General features: G+C 38.9%; 2 protein-coding genes across 2 annotated transcripts in view; one reads left to right on the forward strand and one right to left on the reverse strand.

Moving 5' to 3' along the window:
• Nucleotides 1-2,800: 2,800 nt before the first annotated feature.
• MATN4 (matrilin 4) overlaps nucleotides 2,801-23,998 on the reverse strand; it is a 28,453-nt gene continuing 7,255 nt past the window's right edge. The window contains exons 6-10 of the mRNA XM_070744715.1: nucleotides 16,041-16,163; nucleotides 13,232-13,645; nucleotides 6,899-7,051; nucleotides 5,789-5,893; nucleotides 2,801-3,814 (exon numbers count right to left, since the gene is read on the reverse strand). Of these exons, the coding sequence (XP_070600816.1) occupies nucleotides 3,756-3,814; nucleotides 5,789-5,893; nucleotides 6,899-7,051; nucleotides 13,232-13,645; nucleotides 16,041-16,163 (854 nt within the window). The 3' untranslated portion in view covers nucleotides 2,801-3,755. The remainder of the gene's footprint in view (nucleotides 3,815-5,788; nucleotides 5,894-6,898; nucleotides 7,052-13,231; nucleotides 13,646-16,040; nucleotides 16,164-23,998) is intronic.
• On the forward strand, nucleotides 17,827-22,906 carry LOC139163724 (uncharacterized). The gene is made up of 2 exons (XM_070744716.1): nucleotides 17,827-19,733; nucleotides 22,354-22,906. The coding sequence occupies exons 1-2, from the start codon at nucleotides 18,015-18,017 to the stop codon at nucleotides 22,363-22,365; spliced, it is 1,731 nt and encodes a 576-aa protein (XP_070600817.1). The 5' UTR covers nucleotides 17,827-18,014; the 3' UTR covers nucleotides 22,366-22,906.

Genomic DNA, 23,998 nt, shown 5'->3' on the forward strand with positions numbered 1-23,998 from the left:
TCACCGTTGTGTTTTTTGGTTCCAGAGTTTCCACTCCTACAATTTCTCATCTGCTTATATTTCACTTAGCACTATGGTGATCTCGTGGGCAGTCAGTACAAGAATCAATCACAACAAGCAGAGCATAGCAAAGAAAGCAAATTTTCATAAAGCTTTATTGACATGACTTGTTTCAGATTTTTTCCCCTTTGGCTTCAAAATCACTTTAGGTCCCTTAGACACCTTGATTCAGAGCTACCAGCAATAAAACCCATACATCTGTGATTCTTCCTCTTTGCCATCTGCTTGGACTTGAGACCATAGTGTACATTCTGAAGAGAGGTTGGATTCAACAGGTTCCGATCAGTTCTGGAGAACCGATAAGATAAATTTTGAGTAGTTTGGAGAACTGGTAAATACCATCCCCTGATTGTCCCCGCCCCCATCTATTCTCTGCCTCCCAAGTCCCAGCTGACTGGGGGGAAATGGGGATTTTGCAGTATCCTTCCCTTGCCATGCCCACCAAGCCACGCCTAAAGAACAAAATTTTGAATCCCACCACTGATTTTATGAATAGACTCTAGCCACCTCATTGGGAAATCAAGGGGATTAAATGTCCCATTCAAGGTTTTCACATGTAAAAACATGTATTGCTTTGGATCTGGATGACACACAAAATATACATTTATTTATTTATTCATTCATTCATTCATTCATTTATTAGATTTGTATGCTTCCCTTCTCCGAAGACTCGGGGTGGCTATCAGGGATCTCTGTGTGTGTGTGTGTGTGTCTGTGTGTGTGTGTGTTTGTGTGTGCAGGTCCTTTCACTTTTTACAAGTTCTCATTCATTGGCACAATCAAATGCTTCAATTGTCCATTTTTCCAGAGCATGGAAAAAGAGTTGGTGCAGGAAATAAGATTTTTTTTCTTGGCATTTCCCAAAAGAGGCAATTTGGGTGGAAGAATTAAGATGTGGCTTTACATATATGCAGCATACAAATCTAATAAATAAATAAGGCTGTGTAATGCTTTGGAAATATTTAATTAAAAAGTATTTCAGAGAGCAAATGTAGTTTAGTCTGCAACTCATTAAAGCCTCTATATTTCTTCCTATATTTCTTCTTTCAACAATTTAAAATTGTTGAAAGAAGATGCTAAATTCATGTTTCTATGTGCACCAAAACAAATCCAATTTTGTAATCAAATTGGAAATGTTGCATTGCTTTTGAGCATGTGTTGAACATATATGAACTGTTTTCAGTGTTATAACCATATGGTGATTTTCCATGAGTGTATGGATGTTTATAGTGTAACATAGTTAAGGATTCCTTCTGTCTAATTTTTGCGCTGAAGACAAAATTCCATTAAATATTTAAGGATATACAATAATACTGTATATTCATTGGAAATGAGCCGGATGTTGGAAAAGGCAAAAGGAGAAGGAGATACCAGAGAATGAAATGATTAGGTAATGTCATTGATTCACTGAACATGAATTTGGACAAACTCTGGGAGACAGTGGAAGACATGCTATGGCATTCTATGATCCATGGGGTGAGACATGACTTAGCGACTGAACAACAACAACACTTAATAGAAAGTTTTAAAGCAAAGGAATTTTCTTTTTTTTTATTCATGTGTTTAAACTTACTTAACAGAGGTGACAGAGAGGGTATTATCTGCTTTGTATTGTTCCATCACAGACGTTTCTCTGACTGCTCATATTTCTTTCCTGGCACAACAGAACCTTGCACAACAGAAGTAAAGCATGATTTCTGCAATGGTGGGATTCATTTTTTTTTTTACTACCAATTCTGTGGATGTGGCTTGGTGGGCGTGGCATTCCCACTCCACTTCAGGGGAAGGATATTGCAATCCCCATTTCCTCCGATCAGCTGGGACTCGGGAGGCAGAGAATAGATGGGGGCAGGGGCAGTCAGATGTGATATTTACCGGCTCTCTGTATTTCTCAAAATTTCTGCTTCTGGTTCTCCAGAACTGGTCAGAACCTGCTGAAACCCACATGGGAAATGAATGTGCCTGTTCACCTTGTGGATCTGTTTTGATAGCCATCTGGCTAAGGATTAAAGGATTCAAAGTCCAGGATACTTGGAAGAACTAGCCTGCAGAATATTTAAATCTAATGTAATACATTCTCTTTATATTTGGCATTCTTCTATAGAATGGGGGAGCATCAATCACTGACAGCATGTTTGTCTCCACATGGATGCATGAGGAATGGATTTGATTTTTATTTTTTTGCTGAAGTAAAGATGTCCTTTATGCCGACCCTGAAACTTTTTTTCAGATTATTTATACAGTGTTCCCTCAATTTTTGTGGGGGATGCGTTCCAAGACCGCCCGCGAAAGTTGAATTTCCGCGAAGTAGAGATGCGGAAGTAAATACACCATTTTTGGCTATGGACAGTATCACAAGCCATCCCTTAACACTTTAAACCCCTAAATTACCATTTCCCAATCCTTTAACAACCATTTACTCACCATTATTACTGGCACTTAACATTGAATAAGACACTTAGTGATCCTGATGTTTATAAACATAATTATTTATTAACAATAATTTTTTTTTGTTATTTATTTGCAAAAATTATTAGTTTGGTGATGACGTATGAAGTCATCGGGCGGGAAAAGCCGTGGTATAGAAAAAAACCTGCGAAGTATTTTTTTAATTAATATTTTTTGAGAAATCGAGGGAACACTGTATATGTAAATTATGGTAATTGGAGGGAAGGGAAAGAGAGTTATTCAAATATAAATTAGTTTCATATATTTCTAATGCAAAGAAGATAGAAAGAAGTAAGAAATCAATAACAAGTTTATTTATCAAGTTAAAATTTGCATATAATAAAAAGACAATTATTTAGAAAAATGATCACCCCTGCCCTCTCTTAGAAACAAAGGTACATACATATATGCAGACACATACAGAACTTTTAAAAGAATTCACTGAATTTTTTTAAAGGAAAATCATGACAAATTCTTCAGCAATTCTGTCCAAGTCAGGATGGACCTAGAATATGTCCAAATGAGGCTCTTTTGTTCAATTGTTGAACCAACTCATTTTAGTTGTTGCCTTAAATAAATATCCACTCACAAAAGCAAGTATTTTGAGACATAATGTTTTATTCAAGACTCCCCCTCCCTGCTCTGGACATTTTCAGATGTGTTCAAACTATAAGATGCTAACTGGGAATTCTGGGAATTGTAGTATCAACAATAATAGATGTAGAATCTTCCTGGGTAAGAAAAGCTGTTTATTAGGAAGAATCTGAAGGGTTAGCTCTTCACAATGAAGTAGAGTTAGAAAATCATCAATACATTCTTTTGTTTGGGAACATTAGACAGTGATGCTGTCTCTTCTGAAAATATAATTTAGCAAGGAAGGAATTTCTTGCTTCCTGCTTCATTTTGCAAATCAAGAGTTCTGGGTTCAAATTCCTTTTTAAAAAAATCAATAATTACTGAATAATCCCCGTAGCTCTTGAAGATACTATATATTTCACTTCCTTTTCCTTCTTTGAAATGTCCACCTACCAAAATTCAACCAGTTTCATTAGAGTTCCATCTCAACTTCTCATCTTACCAAAAAGGACAAAAATGAAAAATATTTTTTTAATAATTTACACAATCTGGAGGAAGAGGTGTTCCACTTAAGTTCTTGGGCAGATAACCATTGAAACCACTCTGGATATGCCAAGGGTGAAGCACAGGAAATTTCTTTGCCCAAAATATAGGGTGTCTTTTCATGACAATCACTTTTTGTTGGCAATCTGGTTTTCCAGTTGATCGAGTCTCGCCATCATCTGAGCAAGTGCTTGCATTAAGGAAGCCAAAACAGAGATAATGTGAAGATACAATGTTGAATGGCAGGGAACATATCTCAGCTGCAAGTCAGACAATCCTTAGGTTTCCTCAAAGTGCAAACACATCATGTGTTTGCACTTTGTGTGTAAGCACCAGGGGTGGATTCCTCCCGGTTTGGACCAGTTTGCCCAAACTGGTAGCAAATTGCTAGCTTGATGTCACAATGATGTCAAGGAACTGATATCACAATGATGTCAAGGAACTGGTTCGGTTGGTGCTGATTGGTGGCCATTTTTTTTAATTTTGGGGGAAAAATTTTTCCAGGGTTTTCTTATTCTGTGCATGCACAGAAACTGACTTTCTGGCACTGCACATGTGTCGGCATCTTGTTTTCAGCTTTTTTTAAAAAAAATTATTTTACTTTTTGGCGCTGAGTATTTGAGGCATGCTACATGACGCAGGAGGAAGCGAACTGGTAGCAAAGTAAGTTAGAACCCACACCTGGTAAGCACTAAACTATATTCAACCCATTATCCACTGAATCCTCAAATAGCAGCAGCAGCAGCAGAGTTGGAAGGGACATTGGAGGTCTTCTAGTCCAACTCCCTGCTTAGGAGGAAACTCTACACTACTTCAGATAAATGGTTATCCAACACCTTCCTAAAAACTTCCAGTGTTGGAGCATTCACAACTTCTGGAAGCAAGTTGTCCAACTTATTAATTGTTCTAATGGTCAGGAAATTTCTCCTTAGTTCTAAGTTGCTTCTCTCCTTGAATAGTTTCTACCCATTGCATCTTATTCTACCCTCAGTTGCTTTGGAGAAGAGGTTGACTCCCTCTTCTTTGTGGTAACCTCTGAGATATTGGAACACATTAAACTAGACATACCCAGTTCCTGCAACCGTTCTTATGTTTTAGCCCCCAGTCCCCTAATCATCTTTGCTGCTCTTCTCTGCACTCTTTCTAGAGCAGACCTGGGCAAGGGGTGGCCCGTGGGCTGCATCCGGCCCACCCGCCATCTGTGACCAGCCCGCCCTCTCTCTGTGACCGGTCCGCGGCAGTCGGGGTCCGCTCCACTGCGAGGATGAAAGAGCTCACCGCATCTGCCAGGACTCCTCCGGTTCCTGCTTTCCTGATGAATCATGAGGAAAGCAGGAACCGGAAGAGTCCCGGCAGATGCGGTGAGCACTTTCGTCCTCACACTGGAGTGGACTCCAACCTCCTACTGAGAGCAGCCGAGCACAGAAACCACGCAAACACTCCAGCGCAGTGACTGTGGTGCACCGTGTTGCCGTAAAGCAAACAATTAGGGGTCTGTAGGGTGGGTCTGGGTGTTTAGGTCAGGCCAGGGTCTGGGTCTTTACAGTATTGGGTAGAACTCTAAAACCATCCCAATTTGCCCCATGGCAAAATTAATTGCCCACCCCTGTTTTAGAGTCTCAACATGCTTTTTATATCATGGTGATTAAAACTGAATGCAGTATTCCTAGTGTGGCCTTATAGGCATTATAAAGTGGTATTAACACTTAATATTAATAGAGTTGTAAGGGACCTTGCAAGTCACTAGTCCAAGCCCCTGCCCAAGCAGGAAACCCTACATCTGCCCCTACCTAAGATCAAACTCACAACCTCCTGACTGTGAGCCAGGAGCTCTAGGCCACAGCAACTTCAAGTGAACTTGATTGTATCCCTCTGTTAATGCAGCCTATAACTGTGTTGGCTTTTTTTGGCAGCTGCTGCACACTGCAAGCTCACTAACACTTGCTGTATTAGTTCCTAGAAATCTAGCATACATTTTTTTACTTTTATTATATAGTTTATTGAATGGTTCCCTAAATCTTCATTTTTCAAAAAAGTTGCAGACATTCAAAGTAAAAAGATCAAATTTTGCTAGAAAGGTAGATTTGAACAACTTTCCTATTTAAACTTCCCAATTTCTCCAATCACACATTCTGTGCAAGTTACACTATTTAAAGGATATTTTTATTGGTGAGGTCTTGTAGGATTTCAATAGTGTTTGACTGGAATTGTACGAGAGCTGCACATTCACATGGGCTACGGATTTCAGTTGTTCCTGTGCCCTCCTCTGAAATATAACAAAATTAATTAGAAACATAGACATCTATGCATGAACCAGAGGCCCCCAAACCCTAGAACAACCTTATATAAATCGATCTAATAGGCCCATTTGGGAGGGTTCACACATAATAATAATAATAAGTTTGGTTTATTTTAACCATGGGCTTCTTCAACCATATGCGTAATAAATCATAGTTTAAAACCATAAAGTTGTTGTGCTTATTTAAGGACTCTGAAATACATTTAATGATGAGTGTTTTTGTATGTATGACTACTTCAGCTTCAACCGCAACAACACAAGAGCACTCAACAGATTCAAACTTAATATTAACCGCTCCAAACTTGACTGTAAAAAATATGACTTTAACAATCGAGTTGTCGAAGCGTGGAACTCATTACCGGACTCAATAGTGTCAACTCCCAACCCCCAACACTTCTCCCTTAGACTCTCCACGATTGACCTCTCCAGGTTCCTAAGAGGCCAGTAAGGGGTGTATATAAGTGCACTGATGTGCCTATCATCCCCTGTCCAATTGTCTTTCCTTATCTTATATATCATACATATTCTCTCCTTATCTATCTATCTATCATCTATCTATCTATCTATCTATCTATCTATCTATCTATATCATATATATTCTCTCCTTATCTCTTATATCATATATATTCTCTCCCTCCCATCTACTTCTCTTCTTCTTTACTTTCTATCTTTATATATATTACTTAATGTCTATTCTCTTCCATATGTATTGTATATTGGACAAAGAAATAAATAAATAAAATAAAATAAAGTACATGTAATAAGACTTGCCCAAGGCTATAATTATGGTGTGAGGCAAGTTGATAAACAATTCTTTGCTGCTTCAGATTAGAACCTCTTTTTGTTATGCTAACTAACCTGGATCTTGAGTGATAGTTAGAACAACATATAGACCAAGATGCAAAATGGACAAGCTACTCCTGGGTTTTACTGAAACATGTCATCTAAATACTGAAAGCTGTAATATCTTACCTGGGCAGATACTGAGTTTGAGATTGTCAACTATATGACTCATGGTGTTGAAATCTGCTGAATATGAGAAATGTTGATCCACTGGCTTAGAAGCAATTTCTCTCAGCTCTTCCTCGACAGCTTTACCAACACCAACTGCAAACATGACGATTCCTGCAAATCCATCAACATACAGTAAGAACAGTAAGTGCAGAACAGCAGCCTGGTGCTTCAAGCTATAGTCAACCATTAATTCTGTTTTTACAGCCACTGGAACAAAGAGTTAAATAAAATCAAGTTTCCTTCTCACAACCATTAGGAGGAAATAGAAAACTGAATCTTTGCACAAAGTCTGTCCACTTTGCACTCTTAGCTCACAATCTCTACCATCATCTTCCTTCCAAAATGCTGGCTGTTTCAATAATCAAAACTCAAAAGACTTTGAAGGATTCAAGCAGCTGTATCTGCTGGGATTTTGGACCATCTGAGCCTCAATAGGACAATTAGTCCTATCCGTGACATGAAGATATTGACCGAATTAACTTAGAAACTGATGACTGGGTCAAATATTGTACTCTTGAAAGCACCGTAACAGATTCTTGGATTGCAGTTGCTTTAACTTGTGGTTTAGATGGAAATGGGAGCCCCTTCACATTATCTACAGCACTGATTTTTCAAAAAGTAGCTAAATTTTGCTAAGTATAGAGAATTGACAAATACTGGCATCTTCTACTAACATGTTTTAATATGGTCTTATGGAAGCCTAGCCAGGTTTTTTAAAAAAATATTCTCTTCACCAGCTCCCAGACCAGTGTCAGGGATTGAAAATTGGGGAGTTGCTCATTAATGCCATTGTACCTCTTGTCTTCTGACAGAGAGCTTATTCAGGTGCTATTAGAATCATTCCCTTTTACAGTGATGTGCAAGTGTTGCAACACAGATATCAGAAACAGTTCAAAATAGCAATAGCACTTAGACTTATATACTGCTTCACAGTACTTTACAGCCCTCTTTAAGCAGTTTACAGAGTCTGTGTCCTTATTTTACCCACCTCGGAAGGATGGAAGGATGAGTCAATTCTTCAGCCTGGTGAGATTTGAACTGGTGCACTGCAGCCAGCAGTCAGGTTGCAGTACTGCACTCTAACCACTGCCCCACCAAGGCTCACCTTGGATGGAGGAAAAATGTTTTTTTTTTCATTGTTCTTTCTTTAACAAACAAGTAACCAAAACCCTGGTAAATATGACCCTACAGGGCAAAACAATGTAGAAAAATGCTTTTAAGCATAGTTAAACATTATATATAAATGCATATATTGTGACATGCATATATGCATCTATTCTAAGTGGATTAGAAACACATGCTAATGTCTTTAAATTGAAGTATTTGTGTGAATGTTTATTTTAAACTGCACCTTAATTGGTAAATGGGGTGAACATATTGGGGGGAAAGCTGACACATATACCTCATCCTTCAGAAATTATTTATTTGCTTGCTTGTTTGTTAGTTATATCAAACTAGTAAAAAAAGGCTTAGAGGAGCTCATTAAGGATCTAAAAATGGTGAAAATCTTGCCTTAATAGCAATAGCACTTAGACTTACCTACATACCACTTCACAATGCTTGACAATCCACTTTAAGGGGTTTACAGAGTCAGAATATGGTCCCAACAGTCTGGGTTATCATTTTACCTACCTTGGAAGGATGGAGGACTAGGTTATGTTAAATATTAAGACAATGCTAATATTAACTACCCTGTTTAATGAATTCACTGCTAACAAAGAATATAAGATAGTAAATAATGTTATTTTCTTTGGTTTAGGAATAGATAAAGATGAATAATGTGTTTGAAAAGTAAAGATAACAACAACTTGGATATTCCAATTGTAGATTTGGAAATAGTTGGTAAGAGTATCATGGAAACACCATAAATCGGCTCTGGATCAAATAAAGGCTAATTGTTTCCCTGAGACAATAATTTATAAGGAGAAATTCCCTCTTTGGATATACTGTAGAATACAAACACTTGATGTATTGGGGAAAAAATAACAATGGCTGGCAAGATTGAGGGGAATAACAGTGTGGATGGACTTGTGGATAGATATCACAATGACAAATTGCCATTAGGACAAAACAATATAGGGGTTATTTGTACAATCAAGTTGCCCTCAATTTACAATCAACTGCTTAGGATTCTAAAGCAAACAGCCATCTACACTGAGTAGCAGCAATATAGGAACATTATCACTTTAGTGACAATAGCAAAGACATTATTTCATTATGCATGGGAAAAGGCACTGGTGTATCGTTCTTCTATTTCACTAACAAAAACCCCTCACATAGATGGATACTATAAGTTTAATAGTGTCACTGTAAAGTAGTTGATGATATAAGTGCCAGATTATAAACATTTCAGATTGGGTGCTACTGCGAAAAGGTTGAGGTCCTTTTGGAGTACTAATGGCACTTATTAGTACTTAATTTACTAAATTAGAGCCCTATCAATCTCAAATTGCTGACATTATGATGCAGAAAGGCCAATCTTAAATTTCAAAGAGAGAATTGTTGTATAGGAGGACACGAACGTAAAAATCATGAACACAGGAAAGCTAAAAAACTCAAATATGGACTAACTACACAAGGAAATCTCAGGCATCAGTGAATTGAAATGGGCTGAAATTGAACATTTGATGCCAAATTGATGCCACACTGTTTATTATTCAGAGCATGAAAAGCAAAGAAGGAACAGTATGACTTTTATAGTCAGGATAGATATAGCAAAGACAGGGCTTGGGTATACAATCTGTAGCTGAACAATATCAATTAGACTTCATGAACAATCCTTCCATATGATGATTATCCGGGTTTATTCTCCAATAGCTGTCGAAGAAGGCTGGTGACTTTTGTAGTTTAGTAGTTGCAGGATCCAGTCTGGTCCCAGTGACTAACTCAGATTGGATTCTGTAACATTATCCAGGGACATGCATATTTGCCTTCATTGGTGAGTTTGGTAGTCATGTACAATTTGAAACTGGCAAAACAAGTTGTGCTGCTTGTGGTTAAAGACAGCTAGAATAGCAAGAAGGAAAATATAGATGGACCATATGGCCTAGCAAACAGAAAGGATGCAAAGAATATTTTATCCATCCAACAACTTCCCAATTGCTAACATAATTTTCAAACAACCAAAGTGACACATACATACAGATGGGTACGCAGAAATTAAATTGACTTTTACCACTCTGAGTTGCCCTGAGGTAAGATGGGTAACCAACAAATTTTACAAATAAATAAAGGTGTAGCCAGGATCTGACGATAGAACAGATCATGGCTGTTGTGTGCCACTTGAGATCACAGTGTCAGACAAACAGATGTATAAATTAATTAAATGAATAAATAAGTGCATATCTACAAAGATCTGAATCATGTACACAATGATCTTCCCCCTGAGACTCTGAAAATGAAAGTTAGAAGAAGAATAGAAGGAGTATTGACACTTTAAAACTTTGGATACGTCTTCTGGGAATGCACACCCAAGAAAATAAATAAACAGATCTTAAAACAAATCAATGCAGAATGCTCACTCAAGATATAAATCACCAGACTCAAATTATCACATTTTGGACATATGCAAAGAGCCAGCTCCTTTGAGAATTCTCTGTTCACTTGGTCACACTTAATGCTTTTGGCCATTCTAGAGGATGGGGGGAGCAAGGGTAGAAAGTCTGGATCAGCTTCAGTGAGACATAAGGAATTTGAATCCAAAACTAACACTGGCAATGGGAAAAAAAACATTTTCCTTAATTTTCGGTTCAACCACAAAACATGAGCTGTCTATCTGTTTCATCACTTGCAATTTTAATAACTGCCAAAAAAGCAATATCAGTGTCTCGGGGTTGTTGTTGTTGTTGTTGTTTTTTACTGTTACAGTAATCTGAAATTCTTATACATTTTTCCTTTGGCAATAACATGAGGAAATTAGAAAATTGACTAATAACCACAAAAACCTGGCTCAAAAGAGATGGAATCCATATAAGGAAACACCATCAATATAAACATAGTTATTACTTTTAAAGGAATAAAATAGGAGGAGATATCTGAGAATCACACTTATACCAGATAGGAATCATTGGACTAGATCAGGATTGAAATCTGGTTAAAATAGAAAAACAGAGTTGGAAGTGACCTTGAGTGTCTTCTAGTCCAACCCAATACAGGAAATCCTATACCGCTTCAGACATATAGTTATCCAATCTCTTCTTTAAAACTTCTAATGTTGGAGGATTTACAACTTCTGGAGGCAAGTTTTTCCACTGATTGTTGTATTTAACTCCCATCATCCCTGGTCATGGTGAATAAGGAACTAGAGTCCAAGGAGCATCCAGATGTTGCATTCCATCTCATGCCCAGCTGGACAATCTAGTTCTAAAATAATGGCAGCATCCTATTTTCCAGTTCAAATTTTTAAAAAAGGCTTGTCCAAATTTATATAATTGAGTCTTTCATTACTTGATGTTTGCAAGATATATTATGCACCTCTCATAAATTTCAGCTGGAATGATGGTTGGGATATTTGAAAGTTAGACATAGAAACACTGAGAATAGTAACTTGCTAATTATTTTATTAAGTCCTGACACTGGAACCTGCAGATAAATTCATTCTGCCACTGGATAAATGATCAATGTGTTATGCAAAGCTTTCAAGAAATACTTCAATTTTAAGGCCTAACAATAAAGCATCATTTCTAAGCTCTTCTGGAGATGATAGGAATTCCAAACAATTCCTATAGTTGAAAGAGCAATGGAACTGTTGATTGAGGCATTGCAAATAACTTGGTTAAGAACTATACAGCTTCTATGTCACAAAGCACCTCAATCACGTGAAACCCAACCACTTCACACAAGCTTAGTGATCAAACTGTTGTTCAAAAGAAGGCTATAATTTAGTATATCTCTGTCATGGGTTATAATAAAATGTGTCCATTTGGGAGGTATTCTCATGGATTAAACCAGTTCAGAGCCATTTATTATACTATCTATATCACCACCATCTGTGCAATTATGAATAATAGTGTTGCAATCTATTAAATACATTGTAAACATAGAAAGAGCTGACGTGTTATAGAGTTTAAAGTACCACATTATGATAGGGCAGATCCAAGCACAATTATACCATCTGCCATGGAAACTCAATGGTTTATTATTATTATTATTATTATTTATTATTTATTAGATTTGTATGCCACCCTTCTCTGGAGACTTGGGGTGGCTCACATGAGGCAGTCATTCTTTCGCAGCGCAACTACTCTTGCAAGGTTGTTAATGTGAAGGAAAATTGGACAAAAGAATCAGAATTAGAATAACAGAGTTGGAAGGGAACTTGGAGGTCTTCCAGTCCAACCCCCTGCTCAAGCTCAAAGAGATGCTATACCATTCTAGACAAGAGGCTGTCTAGTCTCTCCCAAAAAGCCTCCATGATGGAGCACCAACAACCTCTGAAGGTAAGCCATTACACTGGTTAATTGTTCTCAGTGTTAGGAAATTTAAATGTTTGATTTAATTTTAAAATTGTTATTAATTTATTAATTTAAAAATAAATTTGATTTTAAAAATTAATTTAAAATTTTAAAAAATTAATTTAATTTAAAATCAGAAAGCATTTATATATGCTACTTTCTGCTCCTGGAGGAAAGGCAAGATATGAACCTAACAAACAATGCAAATATATCATAGAAACATAGAAGATTGACGGCAGAAAAAGACCTCATGATCCATCTAGTCTTCCCTTATACTATTTCCTGTATTTTATCTTAGGATGGATATATGTTTATCCCAGGCATGTTTAAATTCAGTTACTGTGGATTTATCAACCACGTCTGCTGGTTTCAGTAGAAATATTATTTCAGTAAAATAATATTTTCTCATGTTGCTTTTGATCTTTCCCCCAACTAACTTCAGATTGTGTCTCCTTGTTCTTGTGTTCACTTTCTTATTAAAAACACTTCCCTCCTGGACCTTAATTAACCCCTTAACATATTTAAATGTTTCGATCATGTCCCCCCTTTTCCTTCTGTCCTCCAGACTATACAGATTGAGTTCATTAAGTCTTTCCTGACACGTTTTATGCTTAAGACCTTCCACCATTCTTGTAGCCCGTCTTTGGACCCGTTCAATTTTGTCAATATCTTTTTGTAGGTGAGGTCTCCAGAACTGAACACAGTATTCCAAATGTGGTCTCACCGGCGCTCTCTATAGCGGGATCACAATCTCCCTCTTCCTGCTTGTTATACCTCTAGCTATGCAGCCAAGCATCCTACTTGCTTTCCCTATCACATTTTCCATGAATTGACTTACCTGATTCTTTTGCTTTTCTAGCCCATTCTGAGATGTCATCCTGAGAGCGCCCATCCGTAAAGACCAGGCCAATCCTGGGAATGTTCTGAGAAAGAGGCCGGGCACCTTCTGCCTCGGAGAAGCTGTGTTCCACCATGTGCTTGAGAGCCAGGCCTGTCATGGTGCCCTTTTCCATGTACTGCACTCTTCGAACAGCTTCCTTAATATCATCTGCTGTTGTGAATTTGTTGAGTGGGAACTCAGTGCGCACTCGGCTAGAATACTGAACCAGCCCCACATGGGTGCCTTGAGGGGACACGTCCAAGAAATCCACTATCTGGTTGACAAATTGTTTCACCAGCTCAAAATTCTGAGGACGGACACTCTTCGATCCATCGATGACCATCACCAAGTCAATGTGGCCTGTGTGGCACTCTATTGCCCAGGGGGGGGAAAAAGGTGAGATGAGGCAGTTTTGATTTTGACTTTAAGAAAGAAAAAGAAAAGAAAGACAATTCCCTGGGAACCCCTGGCAGATAGCTGCTACAGATTAAAGAGAATGTCCTACCAATCTTGTACTTCTTGCCCCCAAAAGCTTTGGAAATTCTCTCTCAAGTTATCATTCAAAGGAATGGTAGCATGCAGGTTGGAGACAATTATTGTTCATAAAATGACCTGAAATTTTAATTGACCTGCAATTGCTTAATTCATTTATAGGAACTAAAAATGTAATGCCTGCGGTCCTTCATGCCTTTCCCTACTACAAGGCCTCGTTTTTAAGCAATTGCTTCTTCTTTTTGTGGGTGTCCCTGGAAGCAGCAAAGAAGGCTGAGATGAAAGGTGGATCAGGATGTCATAATGCAAATTCCGTAGGCATTTACTTGCACCAACCATAACAACAATCAAAGGTAGGATTTGCATCATGATGCCACAACATGAATTATTGTCATGTTTGGATTCTGGTGACCTGCAGGTAGTCCTTGACTTACAATCACATATTTAGCCACTGTCTGAAGCCACAATGGCATTGAAAAAAGTGACTTACAACTAGATTTTGCACTTAAAAATTGACACAGCATCCCCATGGTCATGTGTTCAAGACCTTGGCAACTAGCATGTATATATGATTGTTGCAATGTCTTGGGATCATGTCAGGAGTGAAATGATCCTTGTTCACACGTGTCTATCGGTCGTCAGAGAGCTGCTCGCGAAGGGTGTGTGAGGCTCCGCCCACCTCCCCAAACACCGCAATTTCAGTTCTTTTAACTTCTGCATATGTGCAAAATGTTCTGTGCATGAGAATGGGTAAAAGAACTCAAATGGTGGTGTCTGGGTAGGTGGGCAGAGTCTCAAACTCCCTTTGCTACTGGCTCTCCGATGATCGACAGGCACAAGTGAACTGGGAGCATTTCATCCCTGGATCATGTAGTCATAATCTGAAACCTTTCCTGTTGGCTTCTGACAAAAAGTCAATGGGGGAAGCTGGATTCCACTTAGTGATCACACAATCCACTTAATGACTGTACTGACTTGCTTAACAGCCATGCAAAAAAGGTTGAAAAACCAGGCATGACTCACTTACCAATTGCTAGCTTACCAACAGAATTTCTGGTCTCAATTGTGATCATAAATTGAGGACTACCCGTATTTTTGCTTCTGATGTTTTTGAGTGTTTCTTTGTCACAGAAGTTAAGGTTGTTCCTTTGCCTACTCACTGTTAAGCAGTTGTTCAAATTCACCTTTCTAGAAGTAAGTTAATTACCATAGGGCACCAGCTTCTCAGTAAATCAGGCAAGTTCACATATGCCAAAGGGATTAAGATCGTGATACAGTGGTCCCTCTACCTAAGAATGCCTGTACTTACGAACTTTTCTAGATAAGAACAGGGTGTTCAAGATTGTTTTGTCTCTTCTCAAGAACCATTTTCCACTTACAAATCAGAGCCTCTGAAACTGTAACCGGAAAAGGCAGGGAGAAGCTTCCATGGGGCCTTTCTAGGAATCTCCTAGGAGGAAACAGGGCCGGAAGAGGCAGGGAGAAGCCATTGTGGGGCCTCTCTAGGAATCTCCTAGGAGGAAACAGGGCCTCCACCCTCCCTTTGTTTTCCCCAATCACATTCATTATTTGCTTTTACACTGATTCCTATGGAGAAAATTGCTTCTTCTTACAAACTTTTCTACTTAAGAACCTGGTCACAGAAAAAATTAAGTTCATAAGTAGAAGTACCACTGTACCACAATCCAATCAGAACATGTAAAGCCAAAATAGTCACTCACGTCAGTTCCTCTTTCATTCACAGAGGTGGCTAAATAAAAAGGACTCTAAATACCATTGGCATAATTTAAATCAGATTCTCTGCATCCAAATCACTGGAATTTTGTCTGACTTTCTTTCAGACACTAGCTCATATTAGATCAAGCTTTGTTTTTCCTACTAACCCTTTGGGGTTGCATGGGAACTATATCTGTCTCTAACTCTAGCCAAGGCTGATATATCGAATGTGCTTTATACATCAAAATGTTTGCATGTCCCTTCATTGAATTGTATGCCCAAGCTTTCTGCCAGATTATAAGGGGATCAAGTAGTCCTTTCATTCTTTCACCACAAATCCTAAAAGCATTTCTCAATCTAATGCATTTTTTCTTCTTCAAAGCCATGGTGCTTACTCTGGGACATCCAGTAAGCTCCAGAAAGAAATATAACTGTCAAGATGACGTAGGTTTTTAAGCCATCTCTATGGCTACTTTTCATGAGATGCTTAGCTGGGGAAAATACCCAATACATTGGAGGAGCTTTTTATCAAGCTTTTTATTAAGAACTTGATACTCACTGTTACAGGTCTTCTTATCTGCTTGCAGTTGTTGACCTTCTGGGCAGACACAATGGTAAGAGCCAGACGTACTGAGACATTTAAATTCACATCCATGCTCTACAGTATTGCAGAGATCATTGGCTGAAATACCAATAAGAAGCATGTAATGCATCACTCAGAAAATATATTTTGCCAAATAGGGGAACCTTTATATGTGCCAAACTACAGTTGCCTTCGTCCACAGTCAGATTGTGAAATAGCTGCATTATGGTTGAATAATGACTTGTGCAGTGTAATAAATAGAAGTTATTGTTATTGTTGTTATTTCTGGTTTTCTCAAATATCTTTCAAAAATAAACATGAGTAAGATCTTTAACAAATATCCAGGTTGGTTCATCTAAAGGGACCATGTGTCCTTTATTACGAAAGATATTCTTTATTTCAGAAAGTTGTCCTTTAAATTTGTGTCATTACTTATTTTCCCAGTTTTGCTCTTGAATTTTCCTTTGTAAAGCAAAGTTATAAACATAAACCATTATTTTTCTTATGCTCTTGAACTTCTTTCAGGTTCAGATATTTTCCCCCAAAGTTTGTTTTTGATTTTTATTTTTTCCCCAAGAAAATGGAGCCACCGTAACTAAAAGTAATGCTGAAATATCATATTCTTAAGAGGATGATAAGGGACATCCCATACAAGCCTTGTCACTTGTACAAAAGTGTCCCCTACATTTTATTCATTTTACAAAGAGCCATAACATCTGCTTAGACAAGTTAGGGCAGTATGTATGATATAACATAATCATTGCAACACAACCACTACTGTCCGCTAAAATCATACTGAAAATATAAATGATAAAATACTGTACCCATAAATTTTAATCTGAAAACCTGGTTAAATAGCAAGGAGAGGGGAGGGGAGGGGAGGAAGGGAGGGGAGAGAGGAGAAGCTTTTCTAGGGCTGCTATAGAAAAGACCTGCCTTCTTTCCTTCATCTTTCATAGAAACAGGTCCTCTCTCAGTCAACTCACAGGATAGACAGAACCATTCTGAGAAAAATGGTTCCTAATAAAACCTGTATCACAACAGAGAGCTTTATGGGTAATTATTAGCACTTTGAAATGGACCCAGAAGCCTATCAACAAACAGTGCAGGTATTATTCTGGTGTTCAGGTGTTATTCTGACTAGCAGGTTTCATCAGCTAACATAATCATTCCATTCTGGACCAGTTTTACCTTCTGAACTGCCTTTGAAAGTGGCACCAACTAAAGCACACTCCAACAGTCCAAATATTTGGTGGTAAGGATATGATCCAGTACTTCCGGGAGGACATAAGTGGCATACCAGCTAAAGATGGGCAAACATATAGCCATAGTTTCTATCTGATGTTCAAGCAGATGCTATGATTAATCCAGACCATGGATCTGCAGTTTCAGAAGAAGGAAGACCCCACCTAAGCTAATCCTGCAACCAAGGTTTCTTAAAAACCCAGAATTCTAAGACAAACAGTATATCCAGCTTGCTAGTGCTCGTTTCTTTCCACTCAATCCATCAGAGGCTCTAGACATTGGTTCAAGATTTCCACAACATCTCTGGCCAGGCATGGAGTGGTGATAATACCATTATTAAGTACCATCTGTCACGCTGAGAATTGCCAGCCAACAGAGACATTCAGTAGTTAAAGAGTTAATGTGTGTTTTCCCTCTGATCACACACCCCCTCTTACATCACTCCCACAATCCTTATCCTTTCTACACGCCACATCCGTCTGCTTGCGTAAGCAGGCACATTCCAATCTATACTCTTCTGTGTGTTCAGCCATGTTCCGCTAGCTTGATAAAGTGCCGCTTCTTGGCACAATGCATTTTTATTCTGTTTACTAAATAAAGTTTGTTTTTACTCCTGATTCCTGCCTGCCGAGTCTACTAATTAAAAATCCATCGCGACATGGCAGCAGAGGATGGTTTGTTTATTTTTAAACTAATCAGGCAGAAATGCCTGCAAGAAGATTTACAAACATGGAGGCTTCGGCAGATGCAGACGCTGCTACAGAAAGATGTACAATTTCAGCCGAACAGCTACCTAACTTCACTTCAAAGCAACAGATAAGTGAAATTCCTAATCTGCTTCTTTTAACTGAACGTATAAATCCTAGTCTGCAAGAGAATTTGCCAGAATTGAGAGACAGTCAAACTGTCCCTGATATTACCAGTTCTTCTGAAAAGCAAAAAGCATTTCTCTGTGAAAAACAATGCTCTTTGAAAACAAATGTTTTGAATCTTGAACTTAGCAAGCAGGCTAATTTAAAATGCTGTATCGAAGACACAGAAAATGTTTTGAGTCTTGAGCGAAGCGAGCAAACTAATGTTTTGAATTCTTATCAGCTAGAAGAAATGCCAAATATTCTTGAAGCTCTGCCAGAGCTCAAAGTTAATAAAAACCAGGTGTTGATAAAGCTTTCCGAACTAGCTTCACAAGAATGCCAGTCCTCCTTACAATGTATTGACGTGCAAACTGCAAATGTTTTAGCAAATAATTTGAGACTTGAAATTAATATGATGCAGAAATCTTTATTACAATTGAAGCTAGAGAAGAATGCATATAGTACTGAATTGATCAGAAAACAGATTATACTTGATAAGATAATAAGCTTGCAGTTAATGTTTTGCCAAGAAGAAATATGTGGTTTACCAGAACAAAGGAAGAAAATGGAGACTGTACAAAGACAGTCTGATGAGGTCACGCATTCCTTAGCATTCAAGGAACTAGGTGCAGCACCACCCAGTGGCCAAATTATGCAACTGCACCAAAATGTTGTTTTATTGCCAGAAGGTTCAGAAACGTCATCCAGTGACCATTTTAAGCAATACTGGTCACCAGAAAATTTAGATGGCCAGAAAAATGTTGATTTGCGCCAAGAGGATTTCTTTTTAGATTTCCAAATGAACAAAGAAGCTTCAGCAGAACAATTCTATTCTGCAGACAAAGAAAGGTTTGTACCTCAACAGACATTTTTGCAACAAATACCCCAACCAAGTCAAGGGGTGCAATTATCACAGGTACAACCACCACAAGTTCCTGCTACATCCGTGCAACCAGCGCAAATTCTACTTCAGTCGGCTCAGCCATTATTGGCACCACGTCCTCAACTACAGAAACAGATGCCGGCTGCAACTCAAGAGCAATTTTCCGCCTTGACGCCATTAAAAGAAGAAGAAGGCATTAATTTGGAACGCAGGAGTCCCAGTAACTCCAAATCAGCTCAACGAGATTCCGAAGGCGAATCACACTCTACAATCAATACCGTGCTTCTTAAAAATGTTCCTGATTCAAATTGTGAGTACAGCACAAAACATTTATGGACTTTAGATAGTGGAGCTGCTTTTCACATTACTCACCAAAGAGAACTTTTTACTGAATTACATGAATCTAACATAAAGGAGGTGTATGGATTCTCAAATAACCTATCCCGAGTCGAAGGAGAAGGAACTATCTACATAGATGAACTAGACCAGATGATTCCACGCATTCTCTACATTCCAAAATCTGAAAGCAACATACTCAGCCTTCATCGCCTAAACCAAGACTTAGGCTACAAAGCTATGCTCCTGAACTATGATATCCACATTATTAGAAATGGAACTGTTGTCGCACATGCCACTCCGATTGGTGGTGTTTTCTACCTGAAGCCAAATTTTCGTTCACTGGTAGATGTAAGTATAAGCGTTCCAAACCATGAAAGCGCAGGCTCAGAGAGAAAACCTGCTGCTATTATAAAATCAGAGGCTCATAAAGCCAATGAATCTCAAGGTGTTCCGCATAATGTTGCAAATGCTAAACCTGTACTAACAAATAAACCTTTTCATTCCAGGTGCATCCACCGTTGGCATCGATGCTTGGGCCATGCCTCATATGATGTTTTATCCAAGATGCCCGAGTGCGTGAACGGTTTCAAAGTCGATAGTAATTGTCCAATTTATCTTGATTGTTTTGTTTGTAACAAATCTAAATCAAAAGCTTCCCCCATTGCTAAGCATGCCCTTTGTTTGTCTTCACGCATTTTCGATTTGGTTCATACCGACATTGTCGGTCCATTTCGGCCTACTAGGGGTAACAATAAGTATTTCTTAACAATTGTTGATAGTTTTTCTCGATATGGTTTTGTGTATCTAATGAAACAGAAATCAGAGACGTTTCAGATCTTTACAGACTTTGCTGCAAAGGTCTTCAATCAATTCGGTGTCCGTATCAGAAGAATCCAAAGTGATCGTGGTGGTGAGTTCATGTCTCAGCGATTCCAGAACTGGATGAGACGCAAAGGAATACGGCACCAAGCTTCAGCCCCTTACACTCCTCAGCACAACGGGATTGTTGAGAGATGCCAAGGCGTTCTACAGACTACGTATCTCTGTCTCCTAGAAGACGCTGATCTCGACAATGCTTACTGGGGCGAAGCACTAAGGTATGCAAACTACCTTGTTAATCGTACTTGGAGCAGTGTTTTAAAACAAACTCCGTACCACATGTTCTATGGGAAGAAACCTGACATTCAAAACCTTCACATTTTTGGCTTGTATGCCATGGTTAACATTCCACTGGCTCAAAGAAAGAAGGGCGGTCCAGTGGCACAAAGACTGAGATTTATAGGTTTTGATGAAAGTTCCAAGTACTACAAATTTACTGACTCTAACTACAGAGCTATTGTTTCCAATTCAGCTAAATTTGAGGAAGATACAAATTGTCCAGAATACACAGTAATGATACTTCAGTTTATTTTCCTAAAGATGTTCAAGGTACAGCGCAACCTGACTCTCAGATGGCTGTTCCAGATGTTCCAGTTGTTCCAGATGTTCCAGTTGTTCCAGATGTACAGTCTTCACCAGTCGCAGATGATGCTACTAGTGATGTAAATGAAGACGGATATGATCAAAATGAATGGACCACAGTTCTAAGACGTTCCAAGAGAACCACAAAAGGAGTTCCTCCTTAGAGATATCAAGCGCAAGTAGCTCAAAAACTGTTTCCTGTTATTTGTAACAATGTTTTACTTCCTCCCGATAACTTTCATCAAATAAGACATTTACCTGAACCTGAACAAGAAAAATGGTATGATGCCATGCAAGCTGAACTTGACAGTTTAAAGAAACTTAAGGTGTACAAACACGTTGACCCTCCAGACGACAAAAGAGTTATTGGTACACGATGGGTCTACAGAATTAAGCGAAAGCCAAATGGTGAGGAACTATACAAAGCAAGATTAGTAGCACAAGGCTTCGCTCAGACTTTTCCTGATGATTACACCGATACTTATTCACCTACTGTCAGAAATGAAAGTGTCAAAATCGCCTTAACAACTGCCGCTGCCCTGAATTTAGAAGTTTTCCAGTTCGATGTCGGAACTGCCTATCTGAATGCTGATCTAGATGAAGAAATCTACGTGAAAGGTGCACCCGGATTCCAGGACCAGGAAGGACGTGTCTGGCGCCTGCAAAAGAGTCTGTACGGATTGAAACAATCTGGTTTAATGAGGCATAGAGGTCTAATTGACAAGCTAAATTCAATGGGCTTTATTAAGTCCGACTCTGATGAATGCGTGTTTACAAAAGGGCAGGGTAATGTTTATGAAATTGTTCTTGTTTATGTTGATGATATTGTTTACATTGGTCCAAATCAACGCATGAGTGAGATTTTTGCAAAAGGTTTGGAAAAACACTTTACACTGAAAAGCTTAGGACACATTCACGATTACTTAGGAGTTCAGATTCAGAAAACTCAGAAGGGGTTTAGCCTCTCACAAGCAAACAAGATTGATCAACTTTTGCAACAATGCAACATGGCTGATGCGCGCCCATGTCGGTCTCCAATGCAGACAGACTTTTACAAGTTGACATACCAAAATAGTCATTTGTTTAAGGACCAAACACTTTATCGCTCAGTCATTGGGTCACTGTTATACATTAGCAGTTGGGCAAGACCCGACATTTCACTTAGTGTGAATTTGTTGTCACGACACGTAGGCAACGCAACTACATTTCATTGGACATGCATAAAGAGATTGCTCAGATACATGAAGCACACGATGGACATGAAGTTGTTCCTGGAACCAGAACACAACAAGTATCCTGAATTGATTTGCTATGCAGATTCCGATTGGGCGAGTGACATTGAAACTCGTCAAAGTACTTCTGGTTTTATAATGTTTTTGAATGGTTGTCCAATTTATTGGAAAGTTAGAAAGCAGAAATTTATTTCTTGTTCCTCCACTGAGTCCGAATATGCTTGTGTTTCTGACTGTTGTAATGATTTAATCAATGTTTCTGCTCTCATTAATAGTATCTGGGCTGATCCAATGAAGCCAATTGTTATTATGGAGGACAATACTTCAGTAAAATTCATTGCTGAAGCTGAATATGTGGGAGCCCGTTCATGGCACATCGACTTAAGATATAAGAATGCAAGAGAATATGTGAAACAAGGATTCGTGAAACTACAATATGTGCCTACAAATGAACAGATCGCTGACGTGCTGAATAAACCACTGCCAGCTGACCAACACGAATACCTCTCTGAGAAAATGTGCCTTATGTGAACCAATGTCCCTGATGACTACCAAAGAAGGGGTGTCACACTGAGAATTGCCAGCCAACAGAGACATTCAGTAGTTAAAGAGTTAATGTGTGTTTTCCCTCTGATCACACACCCCCTCTTACATCACTCCCACAATCCTTATCCTTTCTACACGCCACATCCGTCTGCTTGCGTAAGCAGGCACATTTCAATCTACAGTGGAACCCCGACATAAGAGCTGCTCTACTTAAGAGCAACTCGAGATAAGAGCTGGGAGGGGAGAGATATTTTTGTTCTACTTACAAGCCCAAATTCGAGATACAAGCGCCAAGGAGCTGTCTCCTGAAGCCAAACGCTAACTTCCGCGTTCGGCTTCAGGAGACAGCTGCGAAGCGGCGCGTGTGTTTTAAAAGGTTGCAGCCGGCCTGGGGGGCTCGGGGGGGGGGGGGGCTTGCAGCTTTCTTTCTTGCTCTTTTTCTTTCTCTCTTTTACCTTCCCTTCCTCTATTTCTTCTTTTCTTTCTCCTTCCCACCTTCTTCCCTCCCTCCCTCCCTTCACTCATTCCTCTCTTACTCTCCCCTTTCATAAGTTTCCTTGCTTCCTTCCTCTGTTCCTGTCCCTTCCCCCTTTCTTTCTTTCTTTCTTTCTTTCTTGCTCTTTTTCTTTCTCTCTTTTACCTTCCCTTCCTCTATTTCTTCTTTTCTTTCTCCTTCCCACCTTCTTCCCTCCCTCCCTCCCTTCACTCATTCCTCTCTTACTCTCCCCTTTCATAAGTTTCCTTGCTTCCTTCCTCTGTTCCTGTCCCTTCCCTCTTTCCTTCCTTCCTTCCTTCCCACCCTCCGTCCATTCATTCACCCATTCCTCTCTTGATCGCTTAAAGCCGGTCCCTGGTGCAAAAAGGGTTGGGGACCTCTGTCCTACAGGATTGGGTGGCAGAGAAGTTGAACATATGTAAATTTAAAAGTTTAAGAAAGTTTACAAGTTAAGTGAAAGAAACTTCATTATTCATTTATATGTACATGTACATTTCTTCATTAAAAACATGTCTTTCTGCATAATTTAGACTAACTTTGTGAGTTTTTTGAGGGCTGGAACCAATTAAAATTATTTACATTAATTCCTATGGGGAAAAGTCGTTCGAGATAAGAGCTGCTCGACTTAAGAGCCCAGGTCCGGAACGAATTAAACTCGTATCTCGAGGTACCACTGTATACTCTTCTGTGTGTTCAGCCATGTTCCGCTAGCTTGATAAAGTGCCGCTTCTTGGCACAATGCATTTTTATTCTGTTTACTAAATAAAGTTTGTTTTTACTCCTGATTCCTGCCTGCCGAGTCTACTAATTAAAAATCCATCGCGACACCATCAACCTATTGAGGATACATCTCCTGAAACCAAAAGATTATTTCTAAC

The sequence above is a fragment of the Erythrolamprus reginae genome, chromosome 3 (assembly GCF_031021105.1).
Source record: "Erythrolamprus reginae isolate rEryReg1 chromosome 3, rEryReg1.hap1, whole genome shotgun sequence".
NCBI classification, from domain to species: domain Eukaryota; kingdom Metazoa; phylum Chordata; class Lepidosauria; order Squamata; family Dipsadidae; genus Erythrolamprus; species Erythrolamprus reginae.

Coding starts and splice junctions, on each gene's coding strand:
- LOC139163724 (XM_070744716.1), top strand. CDS start 18,015: ATGCCTGCAAGAAGATTTACAAACATGGAGGCTTCGGCAGATGCAGAC.